We start from the raw sequence: 27931 nt of genomic DNA on the forward strand, positions 1-27931 counted from the left end.
TAGAAAAGTCACCTAGTGTGAAAGAAAAAGAATCTTTACTCTTTAACAAGAAGGAAAAAAGACAGCAGTGAAAGGTAGCCCGTGAGCAGCAAGGAGAAACCAAAAGATGAGGTCAATAAAGTCCCCAAAACAAAAAAGAAGAAACTGGGAAAAAATAAGAGGAAAAAGGAAGACAATGAGTACAAAAAAAAAAGTAAAGAAAGAGGTAGAATTAAAGAAAAAAGGAAGAAGAATAATAGGAAACAAAAAGAAGAAGAGAGAAAAAAACCAATAGAGAAGACAAAAACATCAGTTAAAAAGCCACTTCTCAGGTGAAAGAAAGAAGAATCTGTTCAGCTTCGTCAGGAAGCTCAGGAGTGTCATCAACTAAGAAAGGAACCTCATAGCAAAAACCAAAATGATCTAGACAGCCAACCATAGGGAAGTTTCTTTAACTGCCTAGACTCAAGTTTGAAGACAAATACATTGCAGAAGCTGAACTAAAAGGGTCTGATATGAACTGTGCTGGGCACCTAATACTCTCTTTCACTAACACCATGCTGACTTTACCCCTCACTTCCTCAGGTCTTGGGGAAACATTTTAAAGCAAGGAAAGAAAACTCCTAAAATTCCAAAGCTAAGAATTTACATTTCATCTCATAATCAGTAGTAGTTGAGATTTTCACTGACAAGGAAGGTCTGTCCTTCATCTATGAACAGCTAAAAAATATGAAGTCTGATCAAGAATCTCATGTTCAGGTTTCTGTGGCAATTTGTTTCTGTCACCATTCTAGAGATGACATTGCTGGAAAGAGTGCTGCAGAGTTGAGTTTTCTGTCTGATGAGATGATTAGTCCAGAGAAACACCATCCGTTCCAGAATCTTTCAATACCTTGAAAGGGATCACGAGGAGCTCAAATACTGAGAGAAAAAGCAGGTGGTCTTCAAATGTTCCTCAGAACTGAGAATTTATATTGGAGCTCATATTTTAAATTTTTCAAAGTATAACAATGTAAGTACTCGTGTCTAAATAGGAATCTGCAATAGATTTTGTTGCTGATTTTAAAATCTGTCAAGTAAGTGGTGAGTTGCACTTTGTAGATGTTTTCTTACTGTGATTCCAAAAACTCCTTAGTATTGAGAACTAAATTTTCTTTTTCTGATAAATAAAATACTTTGGAAAAGAGTTTCCAAAGTAAAATCTTTTTATTTCACCAGAGACTAAGACATTCCTGATAAATTGTGGCGCGGGAGTGAAGTTCAGTAGTGAAGCACTCACCTGTTATGTTCAAGGTGCTTAGCACTGCCAAAAAAACAATAAAAATAAAATATAAACCGTAAGTAGATGTTCATCAGAGAACAGACACCATCAGGATGTGTATTGTCATTAGTACTGACACTACTTTTATTTCCTTCCCTTTCAAATACTACCTCTTGGGGCTGGCGGAATGACTCAGGTGGTAGAGTGAAACCCTGAGTTCAAACCTCAGTGCCAAGAAAAAAAAGTCCAAATCCTAAATCTAATGTAAATTGTAGTCAAGGAATATAACAGCTCAGTTTAAATTTACATAAATGAATAATGCTATCAATGAGAAGCTCATATTCATCATTCCAAGAACAATTAATGTGGGTAATCATAATTGAAAGTGTTATTTGCATTAGTAGTTTTGATGCTAAAAATCCTAGAAACTTTGAGAATTGTAGTAAGAGCTTAGTCATATGCGGCAGCTGCTAAATTTCAACACCCAGCCCCAAAAAAGATGGATGATCATTTGATCCAAAATGGCAAAAGAAGTTTTGTTTTGTTTTTAATTTATGGGTGAGAATGGTCACTACTCAGTAGTGTAAAATCATGGCATTTAAAATTGCTTTCTCTGTTCTTTTCCCAAGTAAACACTTTTTCATGGAGTAATTTTTTTTGGCAGTGCTAGGGATTAAACATATTCTTGCACATGTGAGGCAAGTGTTCTGTCACTGAGCTACATGCCCAACCCAGTTCACTCATTTTTAAGAGTACAGTTCAGCAAAAGTGTTTATGGATTAACTCAGTTGTATAACTGCAACCATAATTAAGAGAGAATGCTCTCATCACTCCACAAGCTCTCTCATGTCTCATGTCATAGAAATTTCTCATACAATAAGTATGACTGCTGTGCTTTTGCTATAAACCCATGTCATAGTATGTGTAAGTATTCTATTTTTTCTTGTTGCTGAGGAGTATTCTATTGTATACCCATGCTGTGATACTCACCAGTTGGTGAATAATTGGATTGTTTCTGGGTTTTTTTTTTTCCTATTATTAATAAAGTTACTATGAACTTTTGTATGAAGCTCATTGTATAGATACATGCTTTCATTTCTCTTGGGTAAATTACCAGAGTTGAGATTACTGATCATATAAATGTATTTAACTACTAAAAAAATTACTGATGTTTGCCTACCAAGCATGAGGCCCTGAGTTCGATACTCAGTACCACCAAAAAAAAAGAAAGAAATCAACAATTTTCAAAGTGCATCATTTTGCATTCCCAGAAACAATACATGAGAGTTCTAGTTGCTTTATGTCCTTGCCAACAGTTGCTCTTGTTAGTCTCCTTAATTTTAGACATTCCAGTTTGTAAGTTCACACTCATTGAGGTCTTAATTTTCATTTCCCTGGTGGATGATCATGAAGAGCATCTTTTCATGGGTAGTTTGCCTTTCATGCATCTTTGGTGTACTATCTGTACAAATCTATTACCATATTTTCATCAGCTGGTTTGTCTTACTAAGTAATAAGAATTCTTTGTATATTTTGTATATTTCAATAGTTTTTAAATTAAGTATGTCCTGCAAATATTTCTGGTATTGTGTAGATTGCCTCTTCATTTTTAACTATCTTTCAAACACCAAAAGGTTTTAATTTTAATGAAGATTAACTTACCATTTTTTTCTTTCAGTGGTTCACACTTTTTGTGTCCTACCTAAAAAATATTTCCTAATCCATTATTTTTTTTTCTTTTATTCATATGTGCATAAAATGTTTGGGTCATTTCTCCTCCCTTCCCCCCTTCCCCCTTCCTTCCCTCTCCCCTCCACCCCCTCGCTACCAGGCAGAAATTATTTTGCCCTTATCTCTAATTTTGTTGAAGAGAGAGTATAAGCAATAATAGGAAGGACCAAGGGTTTTTGCTAGTTGAGATAAGGATAGCTATACAGGGAGTTGACTTGCATTGCTTTCCTGTGCATGTGTGTTACCTTCTAAATTAATTCTCGAACTAACCTTTTGTCTAGTTCCTGATCCCCTTCTCCTATTGGCCTCTGTCGCTTTAAAATATCTGCATTAGTTTCTCTGTGTTGAGGGCAACAAATGCTATCTAGTTTTTTGGGTGTCTTACCTATCCTCATACCTCCCTTGTGTGCTCTCACTTCATCATGTGATCAAAGTCCAATCCCCTAGTTGTGTTTAGTCTTGATCTAATGTCTGCATATGAGGGAGAACATATGATTTTTGGTCTTTTGGGCCAGGCTAACCTCACTCAGAATGATGTTCTCCAATTCCATCCATTTACCTGCAAATGATAAGATTTCATTCTTCTTCATGGGTGAGTAAAATTCAATTGTGTATAAATACAACATTTTCTTGATCCATTCGTCAGTAGTGGGGCATCTTGGCTGTTTCCATAACTTGGCTATTGTGAATAGTGCTGCAGTAAACATGGGTGTGCAAGTGCCTCTGGAGTAACCTGTGTCACATTCTTTTAGGTATATCCCCAAGAGTGGTATTGCTGGATCATATGGTAGATCTATGTTTAGATTTTTAAGAAGCCTCCAAGTTTTTTTCCAGAGTGGTTGTACTAGTTTGCATTCCCACCAGCAGTGTAAAAGGGTTCCTGTTTCCCCGAATCCTCGCCAACACCTGTTGTTAGTGGTGTTGCTAATGATGGCTATTCTAACAGGGGTGAGGTGGAATCTTAGTGTGGTTTTAATTTGTATTTCCTTCATGGCTAGAGATGGTGAGCAATTTTTCATGTGTTTTTTGTCCATTTGAATTTCTTCTTTTGATAAAGTTCTGTTTAGTTCACTTGCCCATTTCTTTATTGGTTCATTAATTTGGGGAGAGTTTAGTTTTTTTGAGTTCCCTGTATATTCTGGTTATCAGTCCTTTGTCTGATGTGCAGCTGGCAAATATTTTCTCCTACTCTGTGGATGGTCTCTTCAGTTTAGAGACCATTTCTTTTGTTGAGCAGAAGCTTTTTAGTTTTATGAAGTCCCATTTATCTATGCTGTCTCTTAGTTGCTGTGCTGCTGGGGCTCCATTGAGAAAGTCCTTGCCTATACCTATTAGTTCCAAAGTATTTCCTTCTTTTTCCTGTACCAACTTTAGAGTTTGGGGTCTGATATTAAGGTCCTTGATCCATTTTGAGTTAATATTGGTATAGGGTGATAAGCATGGATCTAGTTTCAGTGTTTTGCAGACTGCTAACCAGTTTTCCCAGCAGTTTTTGTTGAAGAGGCTGCTTTTTCTCCATCGTATATTTTTAGCGCCTTTGTCAAAGATAAGTTGGTTACAGTTGTGTGGCTTCATATCCGGGTCCTCTATTCTGTTCCACTGGTCTTCATGTCTGTTTTTGTGCCAGTACCATGCTGTTTTTATTGCTATTGCAATAAAGTCGGGTATTGTGATACCTCCTGCATTGTTCTTTTGACTGAGTATTGCCTTGGCTATTCATGGCCTCTTGTGTTTCCAAATAAATTTAATGGTAGTAACCCATTATTTTAACTTTATTACAGTCTTAGCTATTATGTTTAGGTGGATGATCCATTTCAAATTAATTTTTCAATATAGTGTGAGCTAAAGAACCATTTTTTTTAAACTATCCTTTTTCCATGGAATTGACCTTTGTCAAAAATGTGAGTTTTCATTTCATTTCTCATTTCCTGAACATTATATGGATGCAGTGACCATATATGCGTGAGATCTATCTCCTGGATTCTCTGTTCTGTCCCCCTGATCTTTGTGTTTGCACTTAAGCCAGTAATACCACCATGTCTTCCTCAATCTATGGCTTTATAATAAACCTGAAATCACATGGTGTAAATAAATCCAATTTTGTTCTTTTCAAAACTTGTTTTGACTATTCTGGTTTATTTGCTTTTTCTTACTTCTTTTAGAAACAGCTGGGTGCATTTGATTGAAATTATGTTGAGTCTGTTATCATTTTGTGGAGCATTAACATGCTTACAACATTTACTCTTCCAATAGACAAACTTAATATGTTTCTCCATTTATTTACGTCTTTCTTCACATCACTTAACATTGTTTTGTGGTTTTTCAGTGTACAGGTCCTGTACTTTTTGTTCCTTTAGTTCCAGTGACTCCGAAGTATTTAACATTTTGATGCTATTATAACTAGAACTTTAAAACTTTTAATTTCCTAATATTTATTGCTACTGTACAGAATACAGTTGATTTTTAATATATTGACTTTGTATCCTGCAGCCTTACTAAAGTTACTTATTAGTTGTAGTAGTGTTTTTTAAATTCCTTAGAATTTTTCATGTAAATTACCATGCAATTGGCAAGTAGAACAGTTTTATGTCTTCCAATCCATGTGTACCATTTATTGATAAGTACTTGCATGGAATATATATAGTACATAAAAATGCACATATATATATATGAACAGTATATTGTTAATAGCTGGTGTAAGTTCCTTGTTTACTAATTCCTTCATTTGCCATTTCTGAATATATTTTTGTTTTATTTTTCTCCTAATTGTGAGTCATTTTTTTTTCTTTTTCTTCATATGGGGTAATTTTTTATTGCATTCCAAACATTATTACTTTTATATTGTTGAGTCTTGGTTTTTGGTTTTGTTAAAGAGTATGAACTTTGGTCTGACACATAGTTAATTTCACATAGCTAATTTATGTGAAATCAGTTTGATCCTTTTGAACCTTGCTTTTAAGCTATGTTAGGGCAGACCCAAAACACCGTTTGACTAATTTTTTTTTTTTTTTTTTTTTTTTTTCATTTTTCTTTTATTATTCATATATGCATACAAGGCTTGGTTCATTTCTCCCCTCTGCCCCCACCCCCTCCCTTACCACCCACTCCACCCCCTCCCGCTCCCCCCCTCAATACCCAGCAGAAACTATTTTGCCCTTATCTCTAATTTTGTTGTAGAGAGAGTATAAGCAATAATAGGAAGGAACAAGGGGTTTTGCTGGTTGAGATAAGGATAGCTATACAGGGCATTGACTCACATTGATTTCCTGTGTGTGGGTGTTACCTTCTAGGTTAATTCTTTTTGATCTAACCTTTTCTCTAGTTCCTGGTCCCCTTTTCCTATTGGCCTCAGTTGCTTTAAGGTATCTGCTTTAGTTTCTCTGCGTTAAGGGCAACAAATGCTAGCTAGTTTTTTAGGTGTCTTACCTATCCTCACCCCTCCCTTGTGTGCTCTCGCTTTTATCATGTGCTCATAGTCCAATCCCCTTGTTGTGTTTGCCCTTGATCTAATGTCCACATATGAGGGAGAACATACGATTTTTGGTCTTTTGAGCCAGGCTAACCTCACTCAGAATGATGTTCTCCAATTCCATCCATTTACCAGCGAATGATAACATTTCGTTCTTCTTCACCGTTTGACTAATTAATCAAACACTTAGGACAGATTAATCTCAACTACCAAGACACAGCTTTCTGAGAACACCCAATGTCCCTGCATTCCAAGATTCCTTGACTCTGGCTAATGGGAGCATGAGTTCTTCTTGCTGCTTTGTCTGCCTTCTCCAGCTTTGTGCAGTTTTGCCCTAAACAAATGAAGATCATTTCTCAGCTCAAGACCTGACCATTGTCTTTCCAGATTATCTGCAAATCTGTGGAGTGCTCTTTCTCTGCATTTCCTTTCTCTGGTACTCTACCTTGCAAATTCTAGCCTATAAATTTCCCTAAAATCTATGCTGTTTTGATTTCCCCACCCTATGTTGTGACCTGGAATCTCTTTACAGGCCACAATCTGAGGCAGTCATCACATTCACCTCATTTTTCTCACCCTTTTAGGAATCACAATCCTATACTGCTAACTGTCCAATGTCTGAAACAGCTTCATATGTCCTATAGAATTTTTTTAGTTATTTGTAGTGGGAGGGAAGTTCTTGTGGCTCTTTGATTATTTATGGGAAAAGTAAAAGTCTTTTATATATGTGTTTTAAAATCAGTGTTACAGATATATAATAGTTAATTATTATAGATATGTAATAGTTAATGGAAGTAGGATTGAAGGGAGAAAAATTATTATGACTCTTCTCTGTAAATATTACTAGAAATTCAATGTGATATTTTTCTACTGTATTTAAAAGCTCATTCACCAAAAAGAAATACTCTTTTAGAAGTCTTTAATTTTTTATTTTTATTTTTAGAAAAGATTAGGAAAAAATTTACTTATTTATAATTTGTGGGTGTGCTAACAAACTTAGAATAAATAAAGGAGGGTTGGTGGGATGGCTTAAGTAGTAGAGTGCCGATTCAAACCCTAGTACCACCAGAAAGAAAAGAAAGAATGAGAGGGAAAATACTGGACAGGAGGCATGACTCAAGTGGTAGAGCATACACCTAGCAAGCACAAGGCCCTGAATTCAAACCCCAGTTACCACCCAAAAAAAGGGGGAGAACTACTTTAAGAGAAAGCATAGTTATATATTATAATAATGTGTCCTTTGGATTCTGGTACTGTTACCCTTCTCTCAAAAGCAGTTTTTTTACAAAGCAGGCGCTTTCTATTTCTTGAGCCACAGCTACAGTCCATTTTGCTCTGGTTGTTTTGGAGATGAGGTCTCAAACCACAGTCCTCCTGATCTTCGTTCCCAAGTATCTGAGATTACAGTAAAGAGTCTCTCAGGCCTGGCTAGGGTTAGGTTTTTTAAAGGATCACATTGAGGCCAGCCTGGGCAAAAAGTTTAGGAGACCCCATCTCAACCAATGGTTGGGCACAGTAATTCCCCAGCTACGTGGCAAAGCACAAGTAGGAGTATCAAGGTCCAGCCCTCCAGGGCATAAAACGAGACCCTATCTGAAAAATAACCAAAACAAAAAAGACTGGCAGTGAGACTCCAATGGTAGAGCACCTGCATAGCAAGTGTGAGGCCTTGAATTCAACCTCTAGTACTTCCAAAAATAATAAGAAGTAAATAATGTCCACAAATAAATTATGTCATTTCATGCTAACCTGACTGCTGTATCTACTTTTCAATATCATAAGATGTTTTTATTGTAGTGGAGGTGTTTTGCCTGTGTTGGGGTTTGAACTCGGGTCATCACCATTGCTAGGGTCAGGTGCTCTACCACTTGAGCCCACTCCACCAGACTCTTTAATTTTAGTCAAAAATATTTCTTACAGAGATGATAACTTCAGGGCAGTACCCCCACTTTTGAGCATTTTATATGTTATATTTTATGTATTATTTAGAAAATCATTTTAAATATTTTTTCTTGTAGGAATCTCCAAAAGTTTAGTCTTTTTGGAGATATAAGTGTTCTACAACAGCAAGGAAGTTTGTCAAATACATACCTCAGCAAGGTGGATCCTGATGGCAAAAAAATTAAACAGTAAGTTATATTGTTGATGGAAAGGGGGTTGTATTAATAATGATTACAGCTTTTTTCTAAAAAATCATAAGACACAGCACAATAGTCTTTTCTAAAAAAAACATATGTCCTAGAACTTTCTTAATGATTCATTGCAATGATCAGTACAGTAGACCATTGATGTCCTTGGGTAGATAGCTCCAGGAAGAATGCCATTGAGGAAAAACACCAAATGTTCAGGATGCATAGAGTTCAGCCCTGTACTGTGGAGCCTTAACTCATTTTTCCCTTAATGTTGCCCACCTTCCACTAAAGACGTGCTGCCTTTCAACAAATCCAAATTTTTCTCTGTCATTTAAATTAACCACATTATATGCCCTTTTTGGCTTGGAGAATTGCCATAACTTTTATCTTGCTTTGTGGTCACTGTTTGCTTTTTTTTTAGTAAAAGTAGCAGTAAAATTTGTTAGGAGAGGAATATGCTTTCAACAGACTAAAAGCAGGTTGTCTCTAAAGTGAGAATAAAAGAGGCTGGGTTGGGGTGGGGGAGAGAGAGATTTCCTGTTTCCCGTGCAGGAAATGGAGAAAAAAACTCCACCGTGTGCTTTTTGGGAGACATATTTTCATAAAATTAATGGCAGGGAAACAGCAGATCACCCAACAATTTAAACACAACCGGCGATAACACAGGACTGACTGAAAGTTTTTCTGCATCAAGTGAATTGCGTAATATGCATGCAAGAATTTAAAATTTTTGTTTTGAAGGTTTTTTTTTATTTTTTTACCATGCTTGTTCAAAACCACATGTAATAAACCTGCAAATAAGGCCACTTCACATCAGAAATCTTTAGGACAGGTCAAGTAACTTGCTAGATAATTATTGCTGTTGAAAGCTATTATTTCTGTACTTGTCTTTGCTACAACATAACTGTATGTCGTCTGTCTTTTCTATCATAATAGTACAAAATGCTGTTTTCCTTGCACTAGAAACATACTTCTATGTGCTTAATATATCTAAATGTTCCAAGTATATTTTAACAGTGTTTGTTGTGGGTTGAATAAAAATTAGCTGATGAAAGAAAATGTATATAAGCATTGCATGACATTTATTGCCTATTTTTAAAAGTCAGTGTTAAAAGATTAAAGTGAGGATGAGATTATGTGGCATGTGTTTTCCTTGTAGAATTCAGCAGCTGTTTGAAGAAATACTGAGTAATAGTAGGCAACTGAAATGGCTGTCCTGTGGGTTTATGCTGGAAATAGTAACCCCAACATCACTGTCATCTCTCTCTAACTCTGTTGCTAACACCATGGAGCACCTGAGTTTACTGGACAACAATATTCCTGGTAGCAGCACTCTGATCACTGCAGTTGAACTAGAGCGATTTGTGAGTCTGCGTTCTCTCGCCTTGGATTTCTGTGACTTTACAGCTGAGATGGCAAGAGTCTTAACTGATAGCAACCATGTGCCTTTGCAGCGACTGTCTCTCCTGGTTCACAATGTTTCTGTGATGCACAAGTCTCTGGACAACATGCCAAACGATGAGCACTGGAAAGCCCTGTCACGAAAGAGCACCAGCCTTCGGGTCTACATAATGGCTTTTGATGTCAAAAGTGAAGACATGTTAAAGATTCTGAAACCCAGTATACCACTAGAGAGGATTCATTTTGACAGCTATGTCACCTGTGTGTCAGGGGCTATTGTTGATCTTATATCCAGGCAGTATGACAAGTTCCTCACCCATTTTATATTGATGAATGATGTGATTGACACATCCGGCTTCCCAGATCTTAGTGACAACCGAAATGAAGATCCATTGGTTTTATTAGCATGGAGGTGCACAAAGCTCAGTCTTTTGGCAATTCATGGTATGTGATTTTGCTACTATAATTTAATATTGGCATTATACTTAAAATATTTTATGCTAGTAAATATACCACAAGTAGAAAGTCATACCTCAATCCCAAGGGTTCCATTCCAGCTTCCCTGTTAATTTTTTTCTTCTACCATGTGGTATTTCACAAGAATGACATTTGAAATTAATTTAGTTAAGAAAACATAGGGCTGGGCTGGAGGAGTGGCTCAAGTAGTAGAGCGCTGACCTAGCAAGCACAAGATCCTACATTCAAACCCCAATACCACCAAAAAAAAAAAAAAGAGAGAAAGAAAGAAAAGAAAATACACATATGTTAAATGTTAAATGTAAATGTATGTATAAATGGGAGTATGTCCCATTCCTATATGGGAATAGGTGTGGCTTAACACAGAAGGAAGGAAAAGTATGATTTCTTTTATGTTTGCAGCCTAGTCCTTTAGACTTTTGGTATTCTATTCATTTGTATGATTTTATATATATATATATATATTTTTTTTTTTTTTTTTTTTTTTTTTTGTCAATACTGGAGGTTGAACTCAGGGCCTCACAGTTGCTCTCCCACTTGAGCTATTCCACCAGCCCAATGTATGATATGTTTTTAAATGATCCACGATTAGGTATATATTTATTTCTTAATAGGACCATGCATGTTAATATATGAAATATTTCATTTGAATTGTGTTGCTATTCTAAGAAATTAAAAGAACACTTCTTTTTTCTGATACTTACAAGACAGTTACAAAATAATCTATAAGAATATTTTAAACTCTGTGCATTAGTTCCGTTTCATTATTTTTTGACTAGTTTGTATATTATAAAGAATTCATAAGCTATCAAAAGCATCTATGTTATCTACAGAACAATTCAACCAATATTCACACTGTTTCATTATTTTGAAACTCCTTTTTAAAAAAATTTTGGCCTACATTCCTGTATGGGAATAGGTGTGGCTTTCAGGTTTTGCTTTCTAATTTGGCCAGTCATCAGAAGTAGTAGCAAAAAACAGATCAGTATTGAAAATGGTAAGTAAAATGGGGACAAAGAAATGTCAAATTGTTTAAAAGTTAACTGAAGCCAGCCTTTTAAAAGCGTTTTAAATTTTTAAGATATTAGATATATGTAAAGTTCCTCCAATACCTATCCATCCCCCATTATCCCTTCCCAGAAGTGACCATTATTCTGCAGTTGAGACATAACATTCCTGTGGCTATTTGTTACTGACAGTTAACAGTTTATCTTCAGTTTAGAGTTTCACCTCATAACTTTGTATTGTGAAATACAAAGTGATAATCATCATCCAGCTATAAAATTTATTTACATATACTTTAAATGTCTCCTGTTTTACTGAATGAAGAATCAGATCAGATAATACTTAACAGTTCACCATCCACAATGATGTTCTGGAAGAAGACAGTGTCAAACTCCTAGCTCCCCCTCACTGGACCCTTGAGCTGAGGTCATGCTTCCTTTTCCAATTTCAGTATTTTTAAAAGGAGAAGGACCAACATGGTAAGAAACTAATTTGAAGCTTCTCAAGAAGCATTGAGTGAGGGAAAGACTAACTTATCAAAGAAACAAAATAAAACACAGATACAAGAAAATAACATTGTTGTCTTGCGCTTCTTTCTAAGGTTACACAGTATGGGCACACAACCTCATTGCCATTGCTCGTCTTCGTGGCTCTGACCTAAGAGTGCTTGAAGTCACGGAAGAAAGCATTGATTTTGACCAAGGTGAACTGGCCGACCAGGATGTAGATCCAGTGCATAACCTCATTGAGCAGGTATCCCTGGGCCTTAGTCAACCTTGGCATGCAGTAATGGACATTGAATCACTCAGTGTCTTCACTGAACCAAATCGTCATTTTTACAGAGAGATGCAAAGCTTCAGCGAAGACATTTAGCTTTTTTAAAATGTACGATTCCTGTGGTTACATATGCAAGTAGGGTCCCATTATGTTTTTTTTTTTCAGTAGTGTGAATTAATTAATCCCTTTGTGCTGTGTTTAATCAGTATTAGCTTTATAGAATTATATGTGTATATTCTACTTCTTGATCAAAGAACGTAGTCAGGTATTGGTTTAGAAGTTCAAAGTGACAATGTATAGGGCTTTCACGGTTAATGGAATTGTTACCAAACCTTAAAGATATATAACTGAAGACTGAGGTTGCTGGCTAACTTTGTTTTTCACTGAGTTACTCTGCCTTTTTGACGTTTTTATTCTTTGTGTGTCAGAATTAAGAGCTCAGGAGCCAAAATATTTTTATATATATATATATCTGTAGACTGGTGGATTTGTATGCAGTGCACTTCATGTATGTATTCCAACAGCATTTCATTAATTTTCATTTGAAACAGAAAGGAAACAGAAAGGAAGATAATATCCCAAATGAGTTACCTTTAACAGAAAGCCAATAATAATTGATATCACCAATTACCGTTCTCAATTTCATAGTACTAGGTTAGAACATTGCTTAGTCCTTTTTTTAAAAAATGCATTTACATAAACATGAATACTCAGATTGTTGGATTTTTAGAACTGTCTGACATGATTTTATTCATCAATTACATTACATTCAGGTTAGCTTTTTAGTCCAGATTTCAAGTAGCAAAACAAGAAAGAAAACTGTATTCCAGGGTGAAACCTTGTAAACAAAATCAGAATACAGAGCTGTAAACACACATGCTTGCAAACAAACATTAGTCGTGAAATCCCTGGCAACAAGTCACTGGATTTTCTCTGTCAGCACGCGTGTCAGCTGCCAAAGAATAGACTTAAATGAAGAAGTGCCCACATGCTGGCAGGGGCCGGCCCCTCCGGCCAGCCAGATACTGCTGGATTGTAATATTTAAGGTCGAATTTCGACCTCTGGTACACAGCTGTGCTGTGGCTCAGTCAGCAACCTCAGAACTCTGAAAAAAAAAACAAAAAACAAAAGAAAAAAAAGAAAAAAAAAAACCACGCACCTGTTTCACTGTGAATAGTGAATGTAAAGGAAAGAAAGGAAAAACTGAAACCTTGTTCTATCACAGGGATGAGCTGCTATGATACATGAAGAACATTCCATGAAGTATGTTTTAAAACCTTGTTATATCTGAGAGGCTTTAAAAGCCGATTTAACTGTTTCAGGGCAACCGCGGTACAGACGTGGTCTCTGTGAGACTTCCACCTGACCCCAGTTTTAAGTGGTACGAATGTTGTGCATTTAATGTTAAAGGACAGTCTGCAATAATAAAGTAAGTAGCCAGCGTGGGTGCCCAGCAGTGCTGAGACCTGGCTGCTCTATTGTAAGCTTTGGAAACACAATTTATGCAACAGATGTCCAGATATGATTCTATTTATGGAAAAAGTTTATATGTTTTACAAATGGTTTTACCATCTTATATTAAATGACCTTTTGACAGGTGTGCACTGTTTTGTCTCCAGTGAGCACATACCATGCGGGTTTTACATGTACATCAGTAGTGTGAATCAACTGCACAGTGTGTGTAAATGCCAGATGTGGCGAGATTTTATCTTGTATATGTGATCAGATAAATAACTCCTGACAGAAACTGTAAGGAGACCAGCTGAATGTTTGACCTGATGACTGATGTTGTATGGTTTATGTTAAATGTGCATTCTTTTAATCAGTGAATAAAGCATTAAAAAGTAACCATTGTAATATATTTTATTGTACATGAAGCATGAAAACTTGTAGTGTTAATTAAATAATCCTTATATTGTATATTATCACGTTAGCCGCTATTGTATTCTGGTGCAGCAAAGCATAAATTTGGGAATACATCATAAAAAGTCTTAGGCTGAATAGCTTAGGGTTTTAGTTTTTTAAAAAATTCACTTTGATAAAAGACAAGCTTGAAAGCTAGCTAACACAAATCTCCAGTTGTACACTTACACATTATTGTTATTTTTTTTAAGTCCTGTACTATATGCAAAAATATTTAGATGTGCCAGTACTAAAATACCTCACAAACCCCTTTATTGCTTTGGTTTTCTTGATTCTTTTCAAATTTTATTTTTGAATTAACATACATTAATAATTTGAGGAGGTTTCATTGTGATAATTCCATACGTGCATACAGCATACTTTAAAACAAGTTCACCCCCTCCATTCTACTCCTATTCCCCTTCTACCCACTTTTTCAAGCAGTATTTGGTAGGTTTCATTATGCTGTCATCATATACATATACATAGCATACTTCCATCTACCTCACCTCTTAGTATCCTTTCCTCCTCCCATTCATCCCCCCCCAGATGTCCCCTTTTTGTATCATCATCATCATCCTTTTAGGTCTAGGTTCTACAAATGAGCAAGAACATGTGACATTTGGCCTTCTGAGCTTGGCTTATCTCACTCAGCATGATGATCTCCAGTTCCATCCATTTTCCTGCAAATGACATAATTTCACTTTTCTTTTTTCCATTTTTGAGACCGTCCACTGTCATAGATGGTAAAGAAAATAGCTTCTTTTCCTTCTTTAAGCATTCAGACTTCTTTTTGACAAAGGCACTGCTTCCTCATGGAATAGTCTGGTGTTCAGAAAGTAATTGTCTTATACCTATCGATTCCTTATTTCTTGGAATAATGCCTCATGAGTTACGCAGCCTGTTTAAACATATATTTAAAATCTACCCAAAATGTATGAAAAAGGAAAGTCTATGAATTTATATTTATGGCTAGCATGCAAGTGAAGGTCATTGTATAGTAAAGCACTGGAGTAAGACACTCACATCTATTTTTTGGTCTGAATTCTGGCTCCAACATAGCTTGAACACAATAGGATGGTGGAGTGGCCCAAGTGGTAGAGCACTTGCCTAGCAAGTGTAAGGCCCTGAGTTCAAACCCCAGTTCCACCCAAAAGAAAAACAAAAACTGCTTGAGCACAAACTCCTCTTTGAACTTCAGTATCCTATGAATTGCACTTGGTTAGTCAACACTGTTTCTTCACTGAAATTCTCAACTGTTCTTACCCAAATAGCTCACAGACAAATAAAATCATCTTTGAACAAAAGCATTAAATATTTTCGACATAGTTTGCTAAACTATGAAATTGTGTATCTAAACTTACTTTCCCAGAGTAGTGGTAAAATGCTTGCTTACCAAGGTCAAGGCCTTAGGTTTCACCCCCCCCACCACCACCACCAGCACAGCCAAAAGAAAGAATATTCTTTCCATTTCTCCCACCACCCTTAGAATAAAGAAGCTGGGGAGCCAGTGGCGTGAGACTTAGGAGGGTCAGAGTGCTCACAGTTGAACACAAAGATGCAGAAGCTAACTTGCTTGGGCTTGTAACATGAATCAGAGCACATCTTCATGAAGCCAGTAACACAGCACAGTGCTGATGGAGTAACATAAAACAGATGTGAATAATACACAGGGGCCACGCCACACTGTCTGTGTCAGTGCTTCCCAGCCTTCTCCACATCCTGGCACACAAAAACATCATACATCATGCTGGCATAAACTTAAAAAAAAGGGAAATACATATATTTCTTGCTGTGTACTTGAAAAAATAAAAGGATTTAAGGAGAAAATGAATTCATGTAGAAGTTTCAAATAAAATCTAGTCAAATGTTTTAATGGCTAACCTCTTTAAAATTTTAATACTGCCTCCAATAAGAAACACTCGACAAACAGGTGACAGTGCTTTTTATGTTTTTACAACCATTCAAAAATGCAGAGCTGGTAAAGTGGCTCAAGTGGTAGAGCACTTGCCTAGCAAGCATGAGGCCCTGAATTCAAACCCCAGTTCTTCCCACCAATACATATATGTGTGTATGTGTGTGTGTGTGTGTGTATGTATATGTTTATACATGCACACGTCTATATATATGTATATATGTAGTTGAAATTAAGAAATTTAAGTTTTTCCTTTCTCTGATAAATATGCTTGCTGAGATTACTTGTATTGTGAATTAATTTCAAATTCAAATGGATTTTTTCATAAGTATTTCAAAACAATGAAGCTCTAATTTGTTATCTCCCTCGCATAAATCTGCTACTGGCTGAGACATCCCTAAGAGCACACATCAGCCACCAACAGACACAAGCTAAATATCTGATACCTGAAGGCTATTCGAGGCCTGCAGGGAGTCCTCTTCCCATCACCCCCAGAACCAAGCAGCTCAATGCCAATACTTGAGTCATCCCACACTTGGGTTTCCTACCCTGCTGCACTGCCTTTCTCACGACTTTCTGGGCCCCCTTTGCCACGATGGCCAATGCAGCCCTCTCAAGCAGGCTGTCGGACCCAGCACCATTCTTGCCACTCAGAAAAGGCTGAAAGCATCAGGAGGCAATCTGTTCAGGCTCCTGGCTGCCCCAAGACATTGTACACCTTGCACGCACTTTGGTGCAGTCTACTAATCGTGAATAAGTTTTAAGGATAATTAAATCATCCTTTCTAAAAGATTTTTTTAAATCAAATGAGATTGTGTATTATATGGCAAGGAAGAGGAAAACAGTTGAAACTTGAATTGGCACATCCACTGAGGAAAGCAAATTTGCAGTAGCTTATGAAATGGAAGTCTACCCTATGACGCAGTATTGAAACTTCTAGATGTATTCCCAATACCATGTCTATTTTGTTTTCATGGCCCCTATAGTTCCTAAAGGAATCCTGAAGAACCATATAGCCCTTTGTACATTTTTTAAGTTAAATAACTGGTCATAATCTTAACAGACATATACATTAAAATTTAAAATGAATTATGCACATCACTTTTTAAGTTGTTCATAATGGAACCTAAATGCTGTTGTTTGGTACTGCCACCATCCGTTTAAACACTAATTGAGCTAGCAGAGTGCCACAAATGGCTGCCTAGCAAGCCTAATAAGCATGAGTTCAAACCCCAGTACTGCCAAAACAACAAAAAGACTATATAAAAATTGTAATTAACCAATCATTTGGAGATTTTTTTCTCATTTTCATCATTTTCCTCCTGAAGCTCATATATTACATCAGTTATCTCTGAGTGCATCTTCAAGTTTTGGTCTTGGATAATGGAATTACTTTTTTTGGACTTTTTCTCAGTGAGGGCACTTTGGAGGACCTGCAGTTCTGAAGCAGGCCTGGGGAGGCCCTGTGAGCCTAAGGACTTCTGATGGAGCCTGCCCAGCCAGGGTCTGGACAGTCCTTCTGCAAAACTTGCACCTGACCTTCCCATTTGGCCTCAACAAAGAAACTGGACATACTGGTTGTGTGGCCTACAGGCTTTCAAGGTGTCCACCAGCCCGTGGGACTCCCCATGCTCATCCTGACACTGCTTGCTGCTTTCCCTCGCTCACCTGCACTTCAGCCTAGCCTTACAAAGCAGCCGTGGGCCACTCAGAGCCTGTGGGACCATCTGGGCCTGAGCCCCCTCCAAGTACGTCACTTCCTGATGGCCTCCCTCATTCCTAGGGGGCCAAATTGCCTCCTTAAGTCTTATAACTGCGCTGGTCATAGTTAATAATTCTTTATATTAAGCTTCCCCTGCTTAAACTGTGGTTTCTCAACCCAGACTGCTACACATGTCCTTCCTAACTATCCCATGGCATTTTATCCTTACACAATATACTTTTGTTAGAGGTCTTTTGCTAATTACCTACACATTTTCTACAACAAAAAGTATAAATTTAAAATGCACAATTTTTAAATGTTTATAAGTTTGTGTTAAATTACTCTAGTTTTTATATATATTAAATAATCAAAAATATGAATATTATAAATTTAGATTGGTTATACAGAGTAAACATATTAAAACTGCATTTCTTAAAGAAATGGGGACGACTGTCCTTTTCTACCCATTAGTTCAGGCACCTGTAGGTGACTATTACTACTAGTTCCTGAAATGAGTCAGTTTCACCATAAATTATTTTTTTACTTTTAAATGCTAAGAAGTAAGTAGACAAAAGGTCTTGTTATAGCAATGCCACTAATTCTTCAAATTCAGCATATAGTTTACTTTTAAAAAGTGGTCTATAATCAAAAATTTTAGGTAAGACGGTTGAAACAGTCAGTTTTTTACTTTCTCGGCACTGATCCCAACACTTCCAATTGTCCCTTTGGTTTTACGAGGTTTGTACACCTTGGTATTACACACAGCAGTAACGCTGGGATGTGGTGAGAGGTGTGTGCTATTTTTGTGACATGGGACAGGTGATCACAAAAGGAGGCAAGAAGAGAACCCGCGCCTTCTTCCTAAGTAAGTCCACCCTCAGGCAGAACAGCTATGGAAGATGGAAGGTGAGACTGTGAATTTTCTTTAAAAGTATACCTGAATACCCGTGGAAAGTTTCTGTATATATCACAGGAACATACCCCAATTTGAAAACTATAACTAGAGAACTATTGCCCACATGACAAAGAACTAGCATGTTTACTTCTGCATTGTTAATAATAGAAACAAGAGGCAACTTAAATGTCCGTTAATAGCCGACTGAAATCCTTATTGCATATTTATCCAATAAAACACCATGCAGCAGGCAAAATGAACCAACTAGATCTACAGTTGGTAACATGGATGAGTCTTAAACAATGTTGAGTGTGAAAAGCCAACTTCTAAAAATATATCTATATATAATTATACTATTTATTTTTGTTGGTACTGGGGTTTGAACTCAGGTCCCCACACTTGCTAAACAGGTGCTTTACCACTTGAGCCACTCTCCTGACCCTTTTTTTTGCTTTAGCTCTTTTTCAGATAAGGTCTCATGTTTTTGCCAGGGGCTGGCCTATAACTGTGATACTACTACCTATGCCTCCTGCAAAGTTGGGATTATAGATGTGTACCACCACAAGTGGTTTGTTAGTGAAGATGAGGGTTTCGCTTTTGTTCAGGCTGGCCTCAAAACCACAGTTCTCCCAATCTTCCCCCTCCTGAGTTTATGTACATTTGTAAAAAACTGGGAAAATAAATCCACAGATTTTACATGAGCAACATTTAACAGGAAAAACAAAAAACAAATATACCCTCTAGGGCAAGGATTGGTATAAATGGGCATGAGCATAACTGTATCTTAACTTTTTTACTTGAAAACAATAAGGCAAAACATTAAACTGTGCTCTAAATAACAGGTAAAGGGGTACTGATTATGTTATTTGTCCTTACCCATATATCTAAAATAATTTGTAATTTGTCAGTATGATCAAAGTCACCAATAAATGCATCTTTATGGACCAACTTGGTTGGTAATCCTCGTTGAGTCTAAAATGTGATTTAATCTACACTGTGCTGCTGTAAAAGGACACCTGAGACTGGGACTTTGATTTCTCACAGTTCTGGAGGTGGGTTTGGTGTCTGAGAACCAGCGTCCCATTCCAGGACGGCATCATAAATGCTACATCCTCCAGAGAGGAGGGACGAAGAGGGAACCCACTCCCACAAGGCCTTTCATCTCCTGAACAGCTCACTTAAACCCCTCCCTCCCAACACTGTTGTACTGGGGATTAAGTTTTTAACCAATACTTTTGGGAGGGGACACAAACCTTCATACAATATTAGTGACTAAAGACAGACACAGTATTGAGCCCTGGCTGAATCTAAAATGTGACCAAGGCACAAAGATAAGGGTATTCCCATTCACCCTCTCTAAGGTTCTCAATGCAGACAGAAAATGGAAGCCATGTATGGTGATGTGTTAATTATCTTGATGGTTGTAATCATTTCACAATGTGTCTTTATATCAAAATATCACATTTCCTATTTTAAATATATAACAATTTTTGTCAAACATGCCTTCAAAAAGTTGAAAAAGTCAGTGAAATTAATGCCATCATATTTCAATTATGAATGTTGTTAAAGTAATACTTATTTAATATATGAAGTATAGCCAAGGATCCAGAAGTGAACATAAGAGATTTGTGGTGTTGGATTTGTCCCCATCCTAATACTTAAAGGTGTCACACTCTGAAGAGCCATTTCTGCTTCCCCTTGGCTCCGTTTGTCATCTTTTCAGCTAATTCTAAAAAGCCTGTCCACCTGGTTCCTGTCTACAGTACATTAAAAGATCAGGGAAGGGGTGACGGTGGGAGACACAGAGGCTTACACACTTGAAAGGGAGGTGGCAGCTAGTTTTTGCCATCTGTGGAGAGTTTTAGAACAGTCTTCAACACCAGATACCAAGCTTGAAAAGAATATGATAAATATTTGTAATGACCCAGAACCAATATGGAAATATTACATTATCTCTATAACATGGGTAATAAGTTAATGGAGCATTTATTTTGGAAACATTGCTGCAGAAGACATGTAAGTTTGTGTTTAAAAGAATGGGCTTACTCAAGAAATACTGATCCTTCTTTTTTGGCAGTACTGGAGCTTAAACTCAGGGCCTCATGCCTGCTAGGCAGGCACTCTACCACTTGAGCCAATCCACCAGCCCTTAATCAGGAAATATTTACTTAAGAGAATTCTCTGAGAAAACACTTGAAAAAATGCTAGGAAATATCCAGACACATTTGAAGCACTTCATAAGCAACCATTTTCTTATTTGATTTTCGAAGCAGCCCTGGAGTAAATATCATCCCCATTTCACATATCAGAAAACTGAGGCACATGGAAGTTATGAATCTTCCTCTAAGTTGTAAACCTAGTAAATGTTTTGAGAATTTAAACCCACATGATAGGACTTCTACATTATAGCACCACTTGTGTGACAGTGTCCTATCACTCTAAAACTGTCTACACTGCTGTTTGGGCAGAAAAATGCTGTTTTTCCACTTTGTTTTTAGAATGCATAGGTGTTACAGTTCCATATATACTGGTATGTATCCATACACTAGTACTCTCACTGTATTTCTAAAAGTGCATTAACTGCCCATGTGTGCTGTGTATCACCAATTCTGAGTCAAACGCAATGGAATGATCATAAAGGATATGAATGTGTGTCTAACATACAGAGGACATGTGTAGATGTGAAAACTAGGTAGAAGTGCAAAATGTACTATATGGCATTATTTTTTCTATTTTTAGTAAGAAAAGACAAAGTTACGTGGTTTGCCTACATAGTGTTGGACAAGATATGATTAGAATAGGCACTGCCTTGTAGTCATTTTATTTCTGGGAGCTAAGAACTCTACTCACCTGAGGTGATCATGGATGGAGATGCCCAAGTATTTGCGATATATGTAGTTTTGGTCCTTTATAAACATCATCTTAGCAGTTACTTGTGGGTCCAACAAATGGAGGGACTTTTTTAAAGGCTAGTTGGTCAACTCACAGTCTTGTTAACATATTAGCTCATTACCTTGATCATGTTTTCCTCTAAATTAATAAAACCAAAAGACTTTTTTGATACCTTATCAGATCCATGTAGTTGATAGACTCCTTTCTCCAAAATAAGGAAATTAAATTCTCCTTTAACATAGTAGATTCCACCCAACACAAAACAGGACTGGTGGAGTGGCTCATGGTAGAGTTCCTGCCTAACATAGTAGATTCCTTGGAAGGGCACTAATAGTATATGATAATTTTATTAAAATACCAACAAGATAAGTGAAACTTAAAGGTTTCTTTTCTATAGATTTGAATACTAAAATACACTCTAAAGACAAACTATTTCAAAATGTAAAATTAACACAAATATTTAGCAATTTAAAAAACAATCAAAAGATTCCAAGATGGCAGCTAGAGGGAGGAAGCAGAAAGCGTGCCTCCTCTAATGAAATCTTGGAGAGACACGGGAGACACACCTTGCAGGCAAAGCCACCAAAAAGAGGCAAAACTTTGACTCCTCCACACCTCCACCTGCGCAGAGAATCTCCACTTCACATTGAATGGAAAAACCAGGAGGGCCCACGGGCCACAAGATGCCCGCGCCCACATGGCCTGGGAAGACATGGACAAGGTGAGCTAAGTGGTATGCGGTACTTCCACAGACAACCCCGGGCCAGAGCAGCATAGCCCCCTGGACAGACCAACCCCCACCTGGGAAAAAAAGAGAAACTGAGTAATAAGCAATAAGAACAATAAAGACACATAGCAAAGAGGGTGGGGTGCCCTGAGCACCGAAGGGGGGGGAGGGGAATCCCTCCCGCAACTGTAAATAAACAAGCCAGGCCTGGCTGGAGAGGGCGGGAGCAGGGGCGCGTGCTAGCAACCAGGAGCGGGAAAGCTTGTGAGAGTGGCAGAGGGAGGAAAACTCCACAGGAGGAGGGGAAGACCCACTTCCCACGTGAGCTGTAAACAAACACGAGCCAGCCGGCAGGAGCAGCAGCACACACCCAGCAATCAGGAGTGGGAAAGCTTGTAAAAGTGGTGATGGGAGGAAAACTCCACAGGAGGGGTGGAAGACCCACTCCCACGTGAACTGTAAATAAACACACAGGCCTGAGAAAGCGGGCGCAGTGTCACGTCCTCCAGTGTGCTTGGAAAGGGGAAAGCTTGTAGCAGAGGTTCACGCACAGGAGAACTCTGAGTAAACAAAGCCTGCAGGGCCAGGTGATTACTAAGCTCACCCCAGAGATCTGCATAAATAACACCTCCAGCAACAGCAGGCTGACAGCAGTGGGCAAGCAAGCCACAGCTGCAGATAGCCATTCAAAGAACTGTCTCCGGACTCTTTTTTTTCACTCTCCCTACCTTGGATGAGAAAACAACCAAACTATACCTGCATGCTGAAAAACTTACTAAAACTGTATTGCATTTGAACTTGGGACACTTTGGGTTTTTTTTTTTGTGCAGTTTTGTTCTACCTTATGTTTCCCCTTTGATGAGACAACTACAGAACAACATCTGCGGCACCATCTCCAGGATTGGAGGCTGAGGGATGGACACCAAAATTATTAAGACTGAAACTTCCTTGCATTTGAACTTGGAGGGTTTTTTTTTATTTTCTATTTTTTATTTTGTTTTATTTTATTTTTATATATATTTTTCTTCTTTTGTTTACTTATTTTTTATTTTTATTCTTATATTTCCTCTTTTTATTTTTAATTTTCAATCCTCTCTCTGTCTCTCTAATGCCTTTTCAGCTTATGGTTGATTAGTACACTGTCTCTCCCTGTTTATATATTTGAAACTTTTTTTGTTTCTTTCTTTGTTTTGTTTTGTTTTGTCTTTTTCTACTTAATTGTTTTTCCCTTTTCCTTTAACTTCTTTGCTTTCCATCCCCTCTCACATTTCCATTCTAAATATCACTAGTGCTATTATTATAAGCCAGAAAATACTTAATTGCACACAGTACAGGGACAGTAACAACACCAAGGGCAATGATGGGAAGACAGAAAAAACAGGGAAACCAGTTTCCCCACAGCAAAAAATTAGTACAGTATTCAGAGGGAAATGAAGAAAACACATACTAAGATCCAGACTCCAACAAAATGAATATAAACTATGCCTAAGAACCCAATGAAGCCCACAATAATAATTTAAAAGAAGACATACTACAGGTACTCAATGAGAATTTTATAGAGATGATACTGGATATGGTCAACCAAAATGTACAGGAGACACTCAAGAAATTCCAAGACAACCAAAATAGAGAATTTGAAAAAGCAAAACAAGAAATAAAGGAAACCACACAAGCACTGTATAAACACCAAAGTGAAACAGACAACACAATTAATAAAGAGATAAATGAACTCAGGACAAAAATAGACAACATTAAAGAGGAAACGACCCAGGATATGGAAAACCTCAGAAAAAAGAATGAAATAAAATTGCAAAACAAAATGGAAGGCCAATCCAGCAGAATAGAACAAACAGAAGACTGAATCTCAGAACTCGAAGATGAAATGGTAATTAAAGGAAAAACCAAAGAACTATTAATTAAACAACTCAAGACCTGTGAAAAGAAAATGCAAGAACTCACTGACTCCATCAAAAGACCAAACTTGAGAATCATGGGCATTGAAGAAGGAAAAGAGATGCAAGCAAAGGGAATGTGTAATATGGTCAACAAAATAATAACAGAAAATTTCCCAAATCTAGAGAAAGATACTCCCATACAGATGCAAGAGGCCTCCATGACATCAAACAGACCAGATCAAAATAGAACTACTCCATGGAATATCATTAAAACAACAAGTTTAGAAACTAGGGAAAGAATATTGAAGGCTGTAAGACAGAAAAAACAAATAACATACAATGGTAAACCCATCAAAATCACAGCAAACTTCTCAACAGAAACATTAAAAGCAAGAAGAGCTTGGGGTGAGATCTTCTGGGCACTGAATGAAAATAACTTCAACCCCAGGATACTCTACCCAGCAAAACTATCATTCAAAATAGATGGAGCAATAAAAGTCTTCCATGATAAGCAGAAACTAAAACAATATGTGACCACAAAGCCACCACTACAAAAGATTCTTCAAGGGATTCTGCACAAAGAAAGTGAAATCCAACTTAACCATGAAAGAGCAGGCAGCACCAACTACAGGAAAAGAAAAAGCAAGAAAGTACAGAGTAACCTCAACTTAGGTACACACAATCAAACCTTCAAACAACTAAGACAAATAAATGACAGGAATCACTACATACCTATCAGTACTAACATTTAATGTTAACAGACTTAATTCACCCATCAAAAGGCACCGCTTGACGAAATGGATTAAAAAGGAAGATCCAACAATTTGTTGCTTACCGGAGACCCATATCACCGACAGAAATAAGCATAGGCTTAGGATGAAAGGCTGGAAGAAGATTTACCAAGCCAATGGCCCCCGAAAACAGGCAGGAGTAGCAATACTTATCTCTGACAAAGTAGACTTCAAACCTACATTGATGAAATGAGATAAAGAAGGACATTACATACTGATAATAAAAGGGGAAATAGACCAAAAGGAAATAATAATTATCAACCTATATGCACCCAATGTCAATGCACCCAATTTCATCAAAACATACCCTGAAAGACTTAAAAGCATATGTTATTTTTTTTTCATTTTTCTTTTATTATTCATATGTGCATACAAGGATTGGTTCATTTCTCCCCACTGCCCCCACCCCCTCCCTTACCACCCACTCCACCCCCTCCCTCTCCCCCGCCCTCAATACCCAGCAGAAACTATTTTGCCCTTATTTCTAATTTTGTTGTAGAGAGAGTATAAGCAATAATAGGAAGGAACAAGGGTTTTTGCTGGTTGAGATAAGGATAGCTATACAGGGCATTGACTCACATTGATTTCCTGTGCGTGGGTGTTACCTTCTAGGTTATTTCTTTTTGATCTAACCTTTTCTCTAGTACCTGTTCCCCTTTTCCTATTGGCCTCAGTTGCTTTAAGGTATCTGCTTTAGTTTCTCTGCGTTAAGGGCAACAAATGCTAGCTAGTTTTTTAGGTGTCTTACCTATCCTCATCCCTCCCTTGTGTGCTCTCGCTTTTATCATGTGCTCATAGTCCAATCCCCTTGTTGTGTTTGCTCTTGATCTAATGTCCACATATGAGGGAGAACATATGATTTTTGGTCTTTTGGGCCAGGCTAACCTCACTCAGAATGATGTTCTCCAATTCCATCCATTTACCAGCGAATGATAACATTTCGTTCTTCTTCATGGCTGCATAAAATTCCATTGTGTATAGATACCACATTTTCTTAATCCATTCGTCAGTGGTGGGGCATCTTGGCTGTTTCCATAACTTGGCTATTGTGAATAGTGCCGCAATAAACATGGATGTGCAGGTGCCTCTGGAGTAACAGTCTTTTGGGTATATCCCCAAGAGTGGTATTGCTGGATCAAATGGTAGATCGATGTCCAGTAAAAGCATATATTAACTCCAACACAGTGGTCGTGAGAGACTTTAACACCCCATTATCATTAATAGATAGGTCATCCAAACAAAAAATCAATAAAGAAATCCAAGATCTAAAATATACAATAGATCAAATGGACCTACTTGATGTCTACAGAACATTTCATCCAACTTCTACACAATATACATTCTTCTCAGCAGTCCACGGGACCTTCTCCAAAATAGATCATATCCTAGGGCACAAAGCAAGCCTCAACAAATATAAGAAAATAGAAATTATATCATGCATTCTATCTGATCACAGTACAATAAAACTAGAACTCAACAACAAAAGTAAAGACAAAAAACATGCAAACAGCTGGAAACTGAATAACTCATTACTTAATGAACAATGGGTCATTGATGAACTAAAAGAGGAAATTAAAAAGTTCCTGGAAGTCAATGAAAATGAAAACATAACCTACCAGAACCTATGGGACACAGCAAAGGCAGTCCTGGGAGGAAAGGAGTGCATATATTAAAAAGACTGAAAGATCCCAAATCAATGACCTAACGATACTTCTCAAACTCCTAGAAAAACAAGAACAAGCAAATCCCAAAACAAATAGAAGGAGAGAAATAATAAAAATAAGAGCTGAAATCAACAAAATAGAAACCAAAAAAACCATACAAAGGATTAATGAAACAAAATTTGGTTCTTTGAAAAAATAAACAAGATTGACAGACCCCTGGCAAACCTGACTAAAATGAGGAGAGAAAAAACCCAAATTAGTAGAATCAGGAATGCAAAAGGGGAGATAACAACAAATACCATGGAAGTCTAAGAAATCATCAGAGACTACTTTGAGAACCTATATTCAAACAAATTTGAAAATCTTAAAGAAATGGACAGATTTCTAGATATATATGATCATCCAAAACTAAATCAAGAGGAAATTAATCACCTAAATAGATCTATAACACAAAATGAAATTGAAGCAGCAATCAAGAATCTCCCCAAAAAGAACAGTCCAGGACCTGATGGATTCTCTGCTGAATTCTATCAGACCTTTAAAGAAGAACTGATACCAACCCTCCTTAAACTGTTCCACCAAATAGAAAAGGAAGGAAAACTGCCTAACACATTTTATGAAGCCAGTATTACACTTATCCCAAAACCAGGCAAAGACACCTCCAAAAAGGAGAACAATAGGCCAATTTCCTTAATGAACACTGATGCAAAAATCCTCAACAAAATAATGGCAAACCCCAGCAGCACAACAACTAAGAGATAGCATAGATAAATGGGACTTCATAAAACTAAAAAGCTTCGCTCATCAAAAGAAATGGTCTCTAAACTGAAGAGAACACTCACAGAGTGGAAGAAAATATTTCTGAGCAACACATCAGACAAAGGACTGATAACCAGAATATACAGGGAACTTAAAAAACTAAATTCTCCCAAAACTAATGAACCAATAAAGAAATGGGCAAGTGAACTAAACAGAACTTTCTCAAAAGAAGAAATTCAAATGGCCAAAAAAAATGCTCACCATCTCTAGCAATAAAGGAAATGCAATTAAAACCACACTAAGATTCCACCTCACCCCTGTTAGAATAGCCATCATTAGCAACACCACCACCAACAGGTGTTGACGAGGATGCGGGGAAAAAGGAACGCTCTTACACTGTTGGTGGGAATGTAAACTAGTACAACCACTCTGGAAAAAAATTTGGAGGCTACTTAAAAAGCTAAACATTGATCTACCATTTGATCAGCAATACCACTTTTGGGGATATACCCAAAAGACTGTGACACAGGTTACTCCAGAGGCACTGCACACACGT

At 37.3% G+C, this 27931-nt stretch overlaps 1 protein-coding gene across 2 annotated transcripts in view; it reads left to right on the top strand.

Moving 5' to 3' along the window:
• The window catches only part of Fbxo33 (F-box protein 33), a 41476-nt gene extending 27395 nt beyond the window's left edge, over nt 1–14081 (top strand). Inside the window, exons 2-5 of one of the 2 annotated variants that reach the window (XM_074068088.1) lie at nt 8459–8569; nt 9732–9936; nt 10027–10417; nt 12057–14081. In XM_074068088.1, coding sequence (XP_073924189.1) covers nt 8459–8569; nt 9732–9936; nt 10027–10417; nt 12057–12328 — 979 coding nt within the window. In that variant the 3' untranslated portion in view covers nt 12329–14081. Of the gene's footprint in view, nt 1–8458; nt 8570–9731; nt 10418–12056 lie in introns of both variants that reach the window. The other variant, XM_020183440.2, reaches the window with a different exon arrangement.
• Nucleotides 14082–27931: the final 13850 nt, after the last annotated feature.

The sequence above is a fragment of the Castor canadensis genome, chromosome 3 (assembly GCF_047511655.1).
Source record: "Castor canadensis chromosome 3, mCasCan1.hap1v2, whole genome shotgun sequence".
Taxonomy (NCBI): domain Eukaryota; kingdom Metazoa; phylum Chordata; class Mammalia; order Rodentia; family Castoridae; genus Castor; species Castor canadensis.